A 15,524-nucleotide genomic window follows, 5' to 3' on the forward strand; every position below is an offset into this window, starting at 1 on the left:
ACATGAACAAAGGAAATATTTGCAGGATCTCTCAAATACTATCAGTTAAAAAGATTAAATGCAGCTGAGTTTCCCATGAGGACATATTATGAGTCTTTATGCTATCAGTAGCAGGATGTATCCAGAAGAGATGGTAATAACTAACTTCCCGAGGTATAGTGGGGGTTTGGATCTCCATGAGGCCAACATATGCAGGGGTTCTGAAGGAGTCAACATGAGGTTCCCAAGTAAATTACTTTCTCCTACCTGCCTCCACATCTTTAGGTGTCATTCTCTCCACACACAATGTTCTCCACACCCTTTCTCTATCATATCTAAAATCTGGAACAAAACCATGTTAGGAAACTTTCCCTAAGCCAATGTCACTCTTTTGATCATTTGTCTATCCTGCAGCTATTGTTAACTACACAATTTTCTATCTACTAATATTTTGTAATGAGTATTTTAAAAGTAGCTGCATGTGGGTCTCTTTGGTCTGTCTACCCAGACTGTATAGTTGCTGATGTCAAGAAATAGAGCTTTGATTTCTTTGGAATTCTTCCTAAGTCCTTAGTGTAGTGTTCAATACCCCCAAAAATCAGTTTGACTGATTTTACTGTTTGAACTACCATCATTATTTTCCATATGTATTTTATAAACCATATTACTAACATCTTCCCTCTATTAGGATGGTACCTTCACCTTTGTTCTAATTTTATGCCTCCTTTAAAGTATTGTGAAGTCCATATAATTATAGGTGAGTATATTTGTATCAGTAGATAGTCTAGAAAAAAAATGCATGCCTCCACTAGGTTAGATATTAAGTGGTCTAGGAAGTTTCTTTACATAAGAATATGATGATGAGATGACTTTCAAAATGCATGGAGACAGATCAATTAACTTTATTTGTGACTTTGTGACTTTATTACATTTTGAAGAGTTCTTCACATAGAAATACACACCCTTACACTATCTCTCCAGCTCTTGAGTATACTTTTCCATACTTGTCAAAGAGAACAAACGGTGGGAACACTGTCTGGAAGTTCTAGGAGGAAAAAAAAGAGAAAAAAAGGTTTAAAGTAGTTAAGACATATTTATGCTGTCTAAATTTGTTTCAATTACGATGAAAAAGAATAAAGATACAAATTAATTTTGATTTCAAAATTGTAATTCTGCTTGCTAATGGATAGCAATAATATTTAGAGATCAGAAAGTTGTTACCTGAAAGCAAAGAAATAATTCATCCATTAATTCAATAAAAATTAAGAATAACTACACTGTATAGTAGTTATTGTGATGATATAATGGTGTACAAAACAGTGTTTCTCCCCTCAAGGGACCTGCAATCTATTGGAGGAGGCAAGACCGAGAACTAGGATATAGAATAGGGCCATTAGTGTCACATCTATATTTGCAGGAATTCTTTTCCAGTTCCATTCAAGATGAAGAGATGTTTCTTTACCTCTCTATAAATGTTCTGTGTGTGACTTTTTTCTTTTCCAATAAGCTAATTAATAATAAGATCCTCCCTTCAAGGAGTTTATATTTTAATGGGGAAACAGACATGAACACATGTAGGTATATATAAAATTTATGTAAACAAGATACAAGGTAACCTCACAAGAGAAAGCACTAAATGCTGAATGATGGAAGAGGAGGTACATTCAGGGTGGAGGGAGGGGCAGGAGAACCCACATAGTACCATCTATCAAAGGCTATTCTTTTTTGGCCATCTGAAAGGATCTTTGTGGCTGTCTTCTAACTGTCCTTCATTGTCTACATACCTCTCTGGGTCTAAGCAGTCCTGAGTACATTCAAAAGTTTATATCAAGCTTTCTAGCTGCTATATCTTCAATGTTATTCAGTGTCTCTAGACTACAATAGTGTATTGCCGACTGACCCTGAGCCATTTCTAATTCTTTCCCAATTTTATTTATGTAGCTTACTCTTTTACCCCACTGGTATTATGATTAAGAATATGTCATAAATATTTTCCTTTGGTAATATTTTCTTTGAATATTTTCTCAACTATTACATTGATAAATTGTGTGGCAGAGTGGAGAGTCAGCCCTGAAGCCAGGAAACCTGGGTTCAAGTGCTGCCTTTGACACATACTGACTGTGGGACTCCCTATGCAAGTCACTTACCCTCAGTGCCCTAAGTAGCTCTCTAAGACTGTAAATTGCAGAGAAAGTGCAAACTTGTGTTGGTAGGGTTTCCTCACCTGGGAATTACCCATAGCAATAAAATTACAGATCCATTCCCTAGACCTCTTAGCTATGAATACGTCTTAGATATAGCTGAATTGTTCACTGCTGAAATACTTTGGGAATCACTTCAGCATCAACTATGGAAATCCAAAAGGTACAACACATAAAGGTAATCAAAGTACTTCACTGTGTTGCAGCACTGAACTCTCTAATATTTGGAACCCAGTCTATGATTTGTTCTGTATAGGCAACTTCCTGTGTGAAAATTCTTTCCCTTAATGTTGATCATAAATTCTAATCTAACTTAGACTTGGGAGGTTCAATCCCACAATTTAGTATTGTATCAAGGATTGCTGGGATTTGTACCCAGGATCTTCTGTTAATGTAAATCCTCTGTCCACTAAACTATGCTGCCTCTTACCTCCTAATACACATAATAACAATATTCAACTTAATTTAAAAATGAATCTTCATTTTAAAATACCCATTCCCATGGACCTGCTATTTTCTTTTAAAGATACAAAGGTACTTTAAGGAGGCCAAGGTGCTCTTTGCTCCCATCAAAATATCCCCAAAATGTGATGGTAGAGAAGGCAGGTGGTGTCGCTAATATCCATAGGTACATTATTTCTATTGTTTAGTTTTACGTTTATGCTGTAGCGTACAGATAATTGGGTATAAGCTGTCCAGAAAGCCCTTACTGTCCTTGATGTTGTTTTTGTTTTTTCAGTTCAAATCCCTATTTTCCCACCCAGGGAAAATAGCCCTCTCCCACAGTGAATCAATGCAATTGGCATTTGATGTGAGAAGAGTAGTATATGCCACAAGGGATGCTCTGGCTTCATGAGAGCTTGCACTGATCACTATGTGTTTAAAATTTGATTCTCATAGAAATGCAGGTCATTGTGACATGCTGATGTGTGTTCACTAGTGGCAATGAAATAATCTGCCCTGTGTTTGCATTGTCTTGCTCCTAAAAAAATTTTCTCTCTCTCTTTTATTTTTTGGCCAAAAAAAGAAAAACACAAAAAACCCACCAACTTTTCTGAAAAATAACTTCATCAGGAGAGAAAAAAATGGGAAATGGTAAATCTAAATGCTGCTGAAGCCCTCATTTGCCAGAGCAGACAGCTTTTACTATTAGGATGCCCAGCCAAACACAAATAATCCACTGCCAAAATGAGCTCCTTGGGACAATTTAGGAGTCTTTTGAAGTGAATGGCTTTTTGAGCTGGAATGAAGCCCAGGTTCATTTTCAAACCCAAGTCCAAATGACAAAGAGTAAATTTTCTGTGCCCCTCACCCCCTTAGTGTAAGATTACTTTGAGCTAAGCACTGCACTGTTTATTTAGTTATTCAAAGCTATTTTACCAGTTACTCACAACTGGGCATTTAAACAACTGGCTAGGATGTCAAAAGGGAAGAGGGTTGGTCTTTGACCACATCTTGAGAAAACTTCCAAGAGACAGAATGAGATAAGATAAAAAATGGATTTTCTAGGTCAATTGTATATGTGAATGTTTGCTTTTAGGTTTTAAAAACAAAGGTTTTAGGTTTAAAAAATCAAAAGTTTTCCTTTAAGTCTAAAAAAATTTCTGACCTCCAGTCTGAGGTACATATGTGTATGTGTATGTATTGTACTTCTGATTAAAATGTTTAAGTGTCCTCAAAGAAATATGCTTTTGCCTTGACATTAGAATATTTTCTGTCCATATGTAACCCATGAATGTAATTTGCTTCTGTTAAAAACTAGATGTTTGCTTCACTAACATTATTAGAGGATCAGTATAACATAGCATGTATTCTAAATTGTAGCTGATCCAAAATCATTCTCATTTGGCTTTAAAATGCATTTTTGTACTGATATTTAAGTGTATACAATGTTCTATCTGGGAACTTATAGTGTATAAAACACAATAACAAAACTACATTGTAAAGAGCCAAGACACACACACACACACACACACACACACACACACACACACACACATTCTTAGTCTTAGTGCTTTGCTTTTTGGTCTTTTTTCTGGATTTAATTTTTCTTTCCTATTACTTTTTTGTATTTTTTCTTCCTTCTCTTTTCCTTTAGACTTTCTTTTCTCATGAAACTTTTGAAATCAGCAACAAAAGAATGTGATCATTTTCTTCACATCTATTCAATTTTAGAGAACATCAGCTCTGCATCTCTCTCCTCCATCTGCTTGGTTTCAACTCTTCCGCAGAATAAGATGCCTCTCTCAGGATAAGCTGATCACTTCTAATCTCATCACCATGCGAATCTTATGTATTTTATTTTATGCATTTAAGAACATTATTGTGACCTAACCAGACTGCTGAAGGGGGCGATAATAGAAAAAAGGTTATAACCTCAACTTAGATAATGGTATAAGACTGATCAAATGTAGGGCATTAAAGAAGTTAATCTGTAGGCAAAGACCAGGCTGAGGAACAGGTAAACTAGTAATGGGCTCTAAAGCAGAGCATGAGAATCTTAAACTTGATTTGTAAAGGGAGAGGCCACAGAAAATAGGGATAACATCAGTCAAAGTGATGTTCAGAGAAGATAATGATCAGTCAAAAATTTTAATTAAATACAACATCTGCAGTATATTATATACTTACAGTGTCATCAAGAATCTCTGACATGATAAAAACAAAATTTGCTGGAGATTTTACAACAAATAAGTATTTACTAAGCACCAAGGTTATGTTATGTGCTGGGAATGTGAAGAAAAAATGAAGCAGTCCCTGCCTTCAAGGACCTTACATTTCACCGGGGGATAATGACAAATTTGCCCATGAGTAAATGCAGAGAAAATACAAATTAATATAAAGTTACTTCAAGTAACTAATAACTTATTAGGAAGATCTAATGTAGGAATAGGCATCTTATATTGCACTTTGACTTCAGCAAGGGATTTTGGGAAGTGGCAGGAAGGTGCAAGAGTCTTGAAATTGTTACAAGAATGACTTAGGCAAAGGCAGAGGGCAGAGATGGAAGATGTTGGACACAAGAATACTTAGGGTCAATGGCAGTAAAGCCCAGGATCTGAGGCTTGTGAAAAATGCATAGGGAAATAAAGTGGAATTTTTTGTTATATTCTGGATAAGAAGAAGAAAAAGATCCATTTTCTGGGGGCAAACAATGACATGAAGCATAGGTATTCAATTCTAATGGAGCTTCATCATCTCCATCACCTGAGTAGAGAACAGGGAAGAAATGGTTCATTATCATTCACATGAAAGACTTAGAAGATGAGAAGTTCTATAACTGAAAATACCACTATCCTCCTAGCTATCTCAGTCAAGGCTTCATAGTTGATCATTCTACACTCTTTCCTATCACTCAAACTGCCCCTCCATATCCACTAAGCTGCTAAGCCTTTGCAATTCTATCTCCACAAAATGTCTTGCTTCTTTCTGTTTCTCTCCATCCATAGCACCACCACAGTTTTTTAGGATCAACTCTCCTCAGGATTATGCCATTGGAATAATCCAACTGGTTTCCCTGCCTCAAACCTTTTTTCTACTCCAGGCAGTTCTTTAAGATTTCTTGAGGCAGAAGTATGACTGTATCATTCCACTGACTTTCCCTCAAACCTTCAGCAGCTCCCTTTTGTGACCAGGATGAGAATGGAAATCCTTCAACTCAGAATTTATGGTCTTCTAACTTTTTTTAAAAATTTAAGTCTTCAATCTACCTTTCTGCTTAATTTCTTCCTTTCTACATTCACTCTACATTCTATCCAAACTAGAATATTAGAATATGTTCCAATAACTCAGCATTCTATATCTAAAAGTTGCCCCCCCCTCCAATGCCTGATATATACTTGCTCTTTATCTAGGACTCCCAGAATTACTTTTTTTTGAAAGTTTAGCTAGGGTGACTCCATGAACACTTTCATGTGTTCCTCAATTATCTGTGATCTCTCCCATCTAAAATTTGTTGTTCTTGTTCAGTTGCTTCTGTTGTGTCTGATCTTTGTGACTCCATGTGGGGTTTTCTTGGCAAAGATAATGGAGCAGTTTGCCACTTCCTTCTCCAGCTCATTTTAGAGATCAGAAAACTGAAGCAAACAGGATTAAGTAACTTGCTCAAGGTCACCCAGATAATAAGTGTCTGAGGCTGGATTTCAACTCAGGCCTTCCTGAATCCAAGCCTGGCACTCAATCCATTGTGTGTGTCACGTAGCTGCCTCTCCATCTCAAATTACCTGATATTTAATTTATCTGCGCACACAGTTTACCTTCCCAGGGGAGTGAATTTCTAACTTCTAACGGTAACTTCTTCAAGTTAGAGCCCATTTTGTTTCTGATCTTGTAACTCCAAGGCTCATGACAGTATCTTGTACAATGTTTTTGTTTTTTAGATTAGATCTGTGATTTCATTTGGTATAGGAGAGTCCTCATGAACTCTACAACTTATTGTTTTAGGGAGTTTCTTGGGGGCACTGAAAATTTAAGTGACTTGCCTAAGGTCACATAGCAAGTATATGGGAAAGGTAGAATTCAAACCCAGGTCTTCCTGACTCTGAAGCCAGCTCTCTATGACTATGCCATGCAGTCTCTTAACCTCTTGTACATATTAGGACTTAATAAATGCTTATTTGATTGAACTAAATAGAAGTCCATTGAAAGCAATGGTTGTATCCAAATTAAACTTTGTATTTCACTTAGCATCTAGCATAGTGTTCTGCATATAGTAGGTCTTTAATGTTTGTTGACTCATAGATCATCTGGGTTTGTTATGGAACCATCCATTATAGGACATGTCAAATTAGATGACCTCCATCACTCAACTTCTACAGTTCTCTGTAGAAGAGGAGGCTGACAATAGTTACAAGGTAAGAGAATTTTTGAAAAATATCTTAAAAGGAAAAATCAGCACATTTGATATTGAGCTCAAAGGAAAATGCATGAAGCTTTTTTTATTTTTGATTTGAAGAATTTTGTTTGGGAAGTTAGTGATGTGACAATTTATTGGTTAAAGTACAGAGGAGATTCTGGCTCAGATACAGTTGGAGCCTCTGAGGTTCTTGTCAACTCAGACTCTGAAACTCTCACATGATGGTGCTGTCCACAACAATGGTAAACTAAGCATAAAGAAGCATGAGAGGAAATATAAAAAACTGCTGCTTTATTTCAGATGAACAAATATTTATTGAATATTTATTATATTCAAGACACTGAAATGAGACAGCTCAGGAGATGGTAGAATTTCTCACTGGAGGTCTTCAAGCAAAATCTCAATAATAACTTGGGCAAATTATAGAAAGAATGCCCCTTAAGATACATGGTGGGCCAGACAGCCTTGGTGGTCCCTTCCAACACTTAAAATCTGTGTTATCTATTTGAAAATGTATTGTAGACAGAATGGTACATGATCTATTGGCTCATTAGTTTGAACACAAGTCCTGGTTATAATTTTTATCTACTTCACTTCATTCTTTTAAGATCACAAATACTCCTATTTCTATCTAATCTTCCTTCAAATGTTGACTACTGGTCAAGAAGGGTTTTTTTTTTTTAAATCCATTCCAATTCCCATGCAATACATGAAATAAGCTCTTTAGATGATGAGTTGATAATATCTTATATATAACATATTTTTGCATATGGGTTCCTATGTCAAGTTAGAGCCACAGGGAAAGACTGGGGTCACTTGTATTTAGTTTGACTGTATTACAGAGAATATTATAAAGAATAATGTGCATCTCTGCATATAGGTACATGAGCTAGGTTAAGTAGCTGTGTTTTGTCAGTGAGAACACTAATAATCCTTATAAATACTTTGGCTATTAGGCCTGAGAATACAGCTTCAATAATGTTTGAATAAAACTTTTTTCTTTTGAATTGGTTTCCTATTAGGACACTTGGGTTTTTAGTTGGTTGGACCACCTATGTTTTAGCTATAATTTACTAGAAATTCTTTATTATTGGTTAATTGCTGCATTAACTTATGGATTTAATATACCATGACCTCCAAAATAGATTAACTATCTTTTCTATAATACTTAAAAGTTCACCAAGCTCAGTCTTCACCTCAACCCTATGAGGTGAAAATGACAGGTAAAAGGGACACTCAAAATAGATAACTGACTTGCCCAGGGTCACACAACTAAGTGTCAGAACCAGGATTCAAACAAAGGGTTCTCCTAACTCCAAGTTTAGTGTTCTTTCCACTATAACACACTAACTTTGGATATGGAGACATATATAGTTCCATCCCTCATCCTTGCTCATGCTTGGCATTATAAAGTAGTTCCAACACATATTAGTTTCCTGCCATTAAAATATCCACTTAATGCATACATTTCAAGAACCAAGCTGGTAGAACCAAAGGCCATTAAAGATAATATATTTTAGTTTTAATTATGATCTTTGTTTAGTCTCTACAAAGGCAGTCAATGGGATAATATAATATTGAATTTTTCCAAACATTTATGAAACTAACTTTCATTTCAGATGGGGCTTTATGATGAATATTTACACATCTAAGATGGTGATACTTCACAAATATAAAGCATTATAAATAATTTTTTTCAAGAAATTCCCATAATGTTCTAACTACCCTAGACCTCTAAGGTCATTCAAAAGAGGTTAAATGTTAATCCAACTAATTTCTTCCTTTGTAATTTTACCGGTACTGGCTGAAAACTTTTCCAGTTAGTACAAGAGCTCCTGACATACCCCAAATGACCACAACAACCACTTCTGTCAATACAGCACAAATGTCATTTTAAGTGCTCAAAACCCACTAAGCTCCCCTAAAAAGACTGATTTCTTAGCTCCAATGTTTCTTTGGGGTAAACTTTTCTAACTGAAATCACTTAGTGCACCTGGCACTTCTCGTCCAGAATGTAAGTCAGCATCCAGTAATAAAAAAAGTATTGACTTTTCTTTGTCTGTAAGCAGCATGAAAGGGATTTCATAGCCTTGTTGTATATGAAAAGGGATCCATTAATTTTATTTATTTCAACAAAGGCTGATGCTTCTATAGCACCTTTCATACAAAGTGCATCGACACCAATCCTGTCCCTGTAAAGCTAGTTTACAATATTTCAGCTGGTGAATAGGGCTTGTCCCATAATTTTAATTCTCTCTCATACATTTAGCTCCCCTAAGCTGCCTTCTCCAGAGTGACATTTATAGGAAGAATTGGTAATGCAAATGATGTCTGGTTTCAAGGAGTAATTAACCAGACAAAAAAGTTACATAGAAGTACTTGAGATTTCTTTCCTCTTTGCAACTGGTGGTTACAAAATGCTTTGCATAGGCACCAACAGTTACAAAGATATTCATAGGGGGTAGAGTCAAAATGATGGTTTATGGGCAGCAGCCTAGTTGAACTCTCTCAACATACCCCTCTAAACAACTTTAAAAGAATGCCTCAAATCAAAATTTGGAGCAGCAGAGCGAAAAAAGAAAAAAAGGCAAGGTGATACATTTTTTCTGGCTTAAAAAACCTTAAGAGGTTGGCAGATCTGTGACACTGGGGTAGCGGCCAGTCCAAAGCATACATACATGACAGTAGAAGAAACCATGGGCTTTATAAGTGGCCCCACTAGCAGCAGCAGCAGGTTTGGGAACTCTCAACACAGTGACAATAAGGATGTTGGTGGTTGATCAGAAGGAGATCACATCACAAGGGACCCATTGCTGGCAGTGGATATTGCTGGTATGGACTGGCAACTTTATTGTCCACATGCAGTTCTGGGTTGCAATTCCAGGGAAGAGAGGCATGTTTGTGGTCAGTTACAAGGGAACAGGATCTCTGGTCACAGTTCCAAGGCAGTATAGAATGCTAGCATTTGTGGTTGCAGAAGAGCAGAGGTCTTTCTTGGGTAAAGACCAGAGTATGGACCAGGAGAGCAATGATTGAACCTCTCCCTAGATTACAATACTGTGGAAGCACCAAGAACTTGCAGACCCTCAGACCTAGTTCAGAAAATAAAAGCAGCACAAAAAAGTCTGAAGCTTAAGATAGAGCCTCCCCATTCCCAAGTGAACAGAGCCCAACTTTAATATTGTAAGGGAATTGCCAACCCTCAGCTCTCTTGGACAGCATATACCAATCACGGCTCAGGTAATCTGAGGGGAGATTGGTAGGGCATGAACAAGATGGCGCTGGGAGGAAGGGTTCTGCCCCTGTTTACCACCAGTTACTTCTTCAAACGTGGCTGGAAAGCAGTAGCAAAACTTGCTTAAACTAGTTTAATCTTGCTTGTGCTGCTTACATAACTAAGGCGTACATGATACTATATAAGTGCCTGAGCTAGTTTGAATAAAAGGAGTTGTCTTACATCTTTGCCTCCCGTCTCATCGTTACTCACAATGAGTTCCTTCAGGGTCGACAGGCCCTGCTGGTCAGATAAACCTGTCAGCTCGGGGTGAACGGCCCCCACTAAATCTTGTTCATAATATAAAGTTCTAAGTAAAGAAATAGGCTGGGGAAAAAAATGAACAAATAACCAAAAAAACTTGAGCATAAAAAACAACTAAAGTTGCAGGGAATATAGAGACACAAACACAGAAGAAAATAACATAGAAACAGCTACAATCAAAGCCTCAAATAAAAATGCACATTGGACTCAAGTTCAAGAAGACTTCCAGGAAGAGTTCAAGAAAGAGTTGAGAGTGTTAGAGGAAAAATTGGGAAAAGAAATGAGAGTGATACAAGAGAATTATGAAAAAAAGAATTAGCAGCTTAGTAAAAGAGGCACAAAAACACCAAAGAAAATAATACTTAAAAAAAATAAAATTGGCTTAATGGAAAAAGAGGCACAAAAGTTCACTGAAGAAAATAATTCCTTAAAAAACAGAATAGGCCAAATTGGGAAAAAAAGAGTTACAAAAGCTCACCAAAGAAAAGAATTTTTAAAAATTGGGCAAGTGAAAGATAGTAACTTCACAAGACATCAACAAACAATAAACTAAAATCAAACGAGTGAGAAAAAACAAGAGAAAATGTGAAACATCTCATGGAAAAATAACTACCTAGAAACTAGATCAAGGAGAGATAAATTAGATTACAGACTATCTAAAAGCCACGACAAAAAAAGAGACTAGACATCATATTTCAAAAAATTATACGGACATATTGCCCCCAATATCTTAGATTCAGAAGGTAAAATAGAAAGTAAAAAAATTTACCTATCACATCCTGAAAGAGATCCTAACATGAAAACTCCCAGGAACAGTATAGCCCCATTCCACAGCTCTTGAGTGAAGGAGAAAATATTGCAAGCAGCCAGAAAGAAACAATTGAAATATTGTGGAACCACAGTCAGGATCATCCAGGATTTAGTGGCTTCCTCATTAGAAGAGGAGATGGCTTGGAACATGATATTGCAGAGGGCAAAGGAGCTAGGATTACAATCAAATATAACATGCTCAACAATAGTGAGCATAATCCTTCAGAAGAAAAAATGGACATAAAAATTACTCTTAAGTATTCCTGATTAAAAAAAAACAGCTAAATAGAAAATTTGACATCCAAATACATGACTTAAGAGAAGCATAGAAAATAAATATGAAAGAGTAATCATAAGGGACTCAATAAAGTTAAATTGTTTACTTTTCCATATGCAAAGTTGTTACATATATTTCGTAAGAACTTGGTTGTCATTAAGATAGTTAGACAGATTGTACACAGGGGTGTAGAACTTGCGGCCTCAAGGCCACATGTGGCCCTCTAGGTCCTCAAGTGTGATTCTTTGGCAGAATCCAAACTTCATCTCAAGATCTGTTCTGTGGGGGAGCTTAGTTTTTGCAAGAAGGTTTGAGTGCCAGATGAGGACTCTGGGGAGCCGCTAAGGAGTCCCCCAGCTTTGAGAACCCAGTTGTCATCCTTCCCTCTCTGGTAACTGTGGTCAGGCAGCTGGGGTCCAACTGAATGCTGAATTCAGGCAGAGGAAGCTATGTCTGTTGATCTTTTGATTTCTCTGTATTCTCTTTGAAATTCAAGGTGCTAACTCCCTGAATAACTGCTTGACTAACTGAAATTCAGGGTACTGACTCCTTGAATAATTCCCTGATTAACTGATATATGTGCTTGGTTAAAGGAATGATACATGTGCTTGATTAAAGTGATTGTTAACCCCTCAAAAAAAAGATTTGTTCTGTGAAGTTTGGATTCCATCAAAGAGTCACACTTGAGGATCTAGAGGACGACATGTGACCTCAAGGCCTCAGATTCCCCATGCCAGGTCTATATAGACAGAAAGCATGAATGTAAGTCAATTATCCTTGGATGACTCCAAAAAATAAATGAAGGGATGAGAAAGAGTGCTACACTGGGAGAAGGGGGAAGGGAGAAATAGAGGGGGATAATTTCTTCACATAAAAGTCATGCAAAGAAGAGATTTTATAGTGGAAGGGGAAATGGGGGGTGGGGTGGCAGGTAATGCTTAAACCTCACTTTCACTGTAATTAGTTCAAAGAGGGAAATATGTATGTATATATATATGCATATGTATGTATATGTGTATATATGGATATGTACACATACATATGTGTGTATGTATATATACAGATACGTGTATATATGTGTATGTATGCAAACATATACAGACATACATAAATACACTGGGCTGGATGTAGAAATTTATCCTACCCAAAAGGGAAATAGGAAGGGAAAGGGATAAGAAAAAGGGGTGATTGATGATGAGGGAGGGTAGACTAAGAGAGGCAGCGGTCAGAAGCAAAATAAACATGTCAGAAGGACAATATAAAAAGAGAAAGAAAAGAATAAACTGTAGGAAAATGGGAATCAGGGAAATACACTGTTAGTAATTATAACTGTGCATATGAATGGGATGAGCTCATGCAAAAAATGGAAGCAAATAGCAGAACGTATTAAAAACTAGAATCTAACATTGCATTGACTATACATGTATTGTTAATGAAGTGGGAAGATCTTTCCCATCCATTAATAACTGGGAAGCCTGAGACATAAGAATCTGAGTCACATGGAGCAGGAAGGGTGGAGCAGGGCTGAGAGAAATGGAACAGAGAAGACAGAGCTGGGAAAGAGAGGAAGCAAGGCAGGATTTTGTGAGGGAGAGAAGGGCATTTTGCTTGAGGGAGCTGGTTTGTGGGAAGGCCTAATGATGTGTATAGATTTCTTGGTAACTATGATGGATCTGTTTTTTTTGGTGTTTGAATAAATGTCTTGGTTCTGTCTTCAGTGAAGAGAGTCTGTTATACTGTGATTCAAACCTGGAAATATGCTGGCATATTTATAGCTGCCGCTATGGGTATCACCTTGGATATATATTATACTTGAAACAGAAAGACATACACAAAGTATGTTTCAGCTAAAGTGAAAAAAGGCAGAGATAGCAATTATGATCTCAGGTAAAGCAAAAGAAAAATACCCAATTAAAGAGATAACCTGGGAAACTAGGTTCTCCTAAAAGGTAACATCGAAAATGAAGTAATATAAAAAAAAAATAACACATTTCTCTGATAAAGACATCATTTCTCAAATATATAGAGAACTATAAAAAAATAGGAACCATTCCCCAATTGATAAATGGTCAAAGGATATGACCAGTCAATCTTCAGAAGAAGAAATCAAAGCTATCTGTCACCACATGAAAAAAATACTCTCTCACTATTGATGGGCAGTAAGGTGACACAGTCGATAGAGTCAGGAGGACTTGAATTCAAATCTGGTCTCAGAAACTTGACGCTAACTTTGTAACTCTAGGCAAGTCACTTACCCCAAACTGCTTAGCAAAAAAAAAATCACTGTTGATTAGAAAAATTCAAATTAAAATAATTCTAAGGTACCATCGCATACCTATCAGAAATGATAAATGCTAGAAGGGATGAGGAAAATTGCTACACTAATGCATTATTGATGGAATTGTAAACTAGTCTAATCACTTTGGAGAACAATTTGGAACTATGCCCAAAAGGCTATACAGCTGTGCATACCTTTTAACCAACAATTCCATTATTGGATCTTTCCCCTAAAGAGATTAAAGATTAAGGGAAAGGACCTATATGCGCAAAACTGTTTATAACAGCTCCTTCTGTGGTGACAAAGAGTTGGTAATTGAGGAGATGCTTATCAACTGGGGAATGACTGAACAAGTTAAGTACTACTGTGTTATAAGAAATTAGAAGAGGGATGGTTTCAGAAAAATATGATAAGATCTATATGAACTGACGAAAAGTGAAGACCAGAAGACCATTGTGCATAGTAACCCCAATGCTATAATGATGATCAACTATGAAAGACGTGGTTACTCTGATCAATACAATGATCCACAACCCTCCCTCAATCAAAAAAAAAAAGTCAAGTGCAAGTCATGTCATTATTTCTCTGATGGCATGGTCTTCTTCAGCAATGAAGGATGAACACACACACACACAATGATCCAAGACAGTTCCAAAGGAGTTATGATGAAAAAATGTTATTTTCCTCTAGAGAGAAAAGTGATAAAATCTGAGTGCAAATTGAAGTATAATTTTCTCAACAATTTTTCTTGCTCTTTTGGCAACATGTCTAATATGGAAACATGTTTTACATGTATAATTGATCTCATATTGCTTACCTTCTGATTGGTTGGGGAGGGAATGGGGAAGGATATCATTTGGAACTCAAATTTTAAAAAAAAGGAAATGTTAAAAATAAATAATAATTTTTTAAAAATTTAAATTACTCAATGTTCAAAAAAAGATATTTATAAAGTGCTATTAGCATAGTTCTTGGCACATAGTAGTTGATATATAAGTGCTCATTCCCCAGAGAGATTAATAATAAGGTTTTCCTTTACCATTTTGGACTCCAAAGTAAAATATTAGTGAGAAGAAACATGGCATAGCAGGATGTGTGCTCATTTGGAATCAAGTTCTGGCATCCGAATCTCAGGTCTCCATCATAGTCAAACAGCCATAATAATACATTGATTTTATTGACCATATCACTTCTAAAACACACAGATTTAGAAATGGGCCCCAAATTCAGAAGTAGAAAGGACCTCAGAGGTCTTCTATTCCAATCAGGGGTGTGCAGAAGCCATCTCAAGTCATGAGAGCTGATTGTTTAATTTTCAGTGTGAGCGTTTACACTTCAGAAATCAGCAAATGTCACAAATTAGGGCCTGATTTATTTTAACTGTCTAGATTTTTAAAAAATGATGGAGAACATGTTATATTGCCAATTAAACCTAAAAGTGATTTATAAGAACTTTTAAAAAAAATTTGGAGAGCCAAGTGATAAACACTTACCTGCATGCATATGTATTCAACACCCTCATTTCATAAAGAAGAACTCTGTGACCCCTTGGAAGTTCATGTCTTGCCCAAGGTCACAGAGATAGG

General features: G+C 36.4%; 1 protein-coding gene across 2 annotated transcripts in view; it reads right to left on the reverse strand.

Annotated features, from left to right (window-relative positions):
* Positions 1-865: 865 nt before the first annotated feature.
* SPATA17 (spermatogenesis associated 17) overlaps positions 866-15,524 on the reverse strand; it is a 270,751-nt gene continuing 256,092 nt past the window's right edge. For both annotated transcript variants that reach the window (XR_011975479.1, XM_072647825.1), the window contains one exon: positions 866-1,024. Coding sequence is in view for 1 of the 2 variants with exons in the window: in XM_072647825.1 (XP_072503926.1) it covers positions 944-1,024 (81 nt within the window). In the remaining variant the exon portion in view is untranslated. The remainder of the gene's footprint in view (positions 1,025-15,524) is intronic.

Source organism: Notamacropus eugenii, chromosome 2 (assembly GCF_028372415.1).
Source record: "Notamacropus eugenii isolate mMacEug1 chromosome 2, mMacEug1.pri_v2, whole genome shotgun sequence".
Taxonomy (NCBI): domain Eukaryota; kingdom Metazoa; phylum Chordata; class Mammalia; order Diprotodontia; family Macropodidae; genus Notamacropus; species Notamacropus eugenii.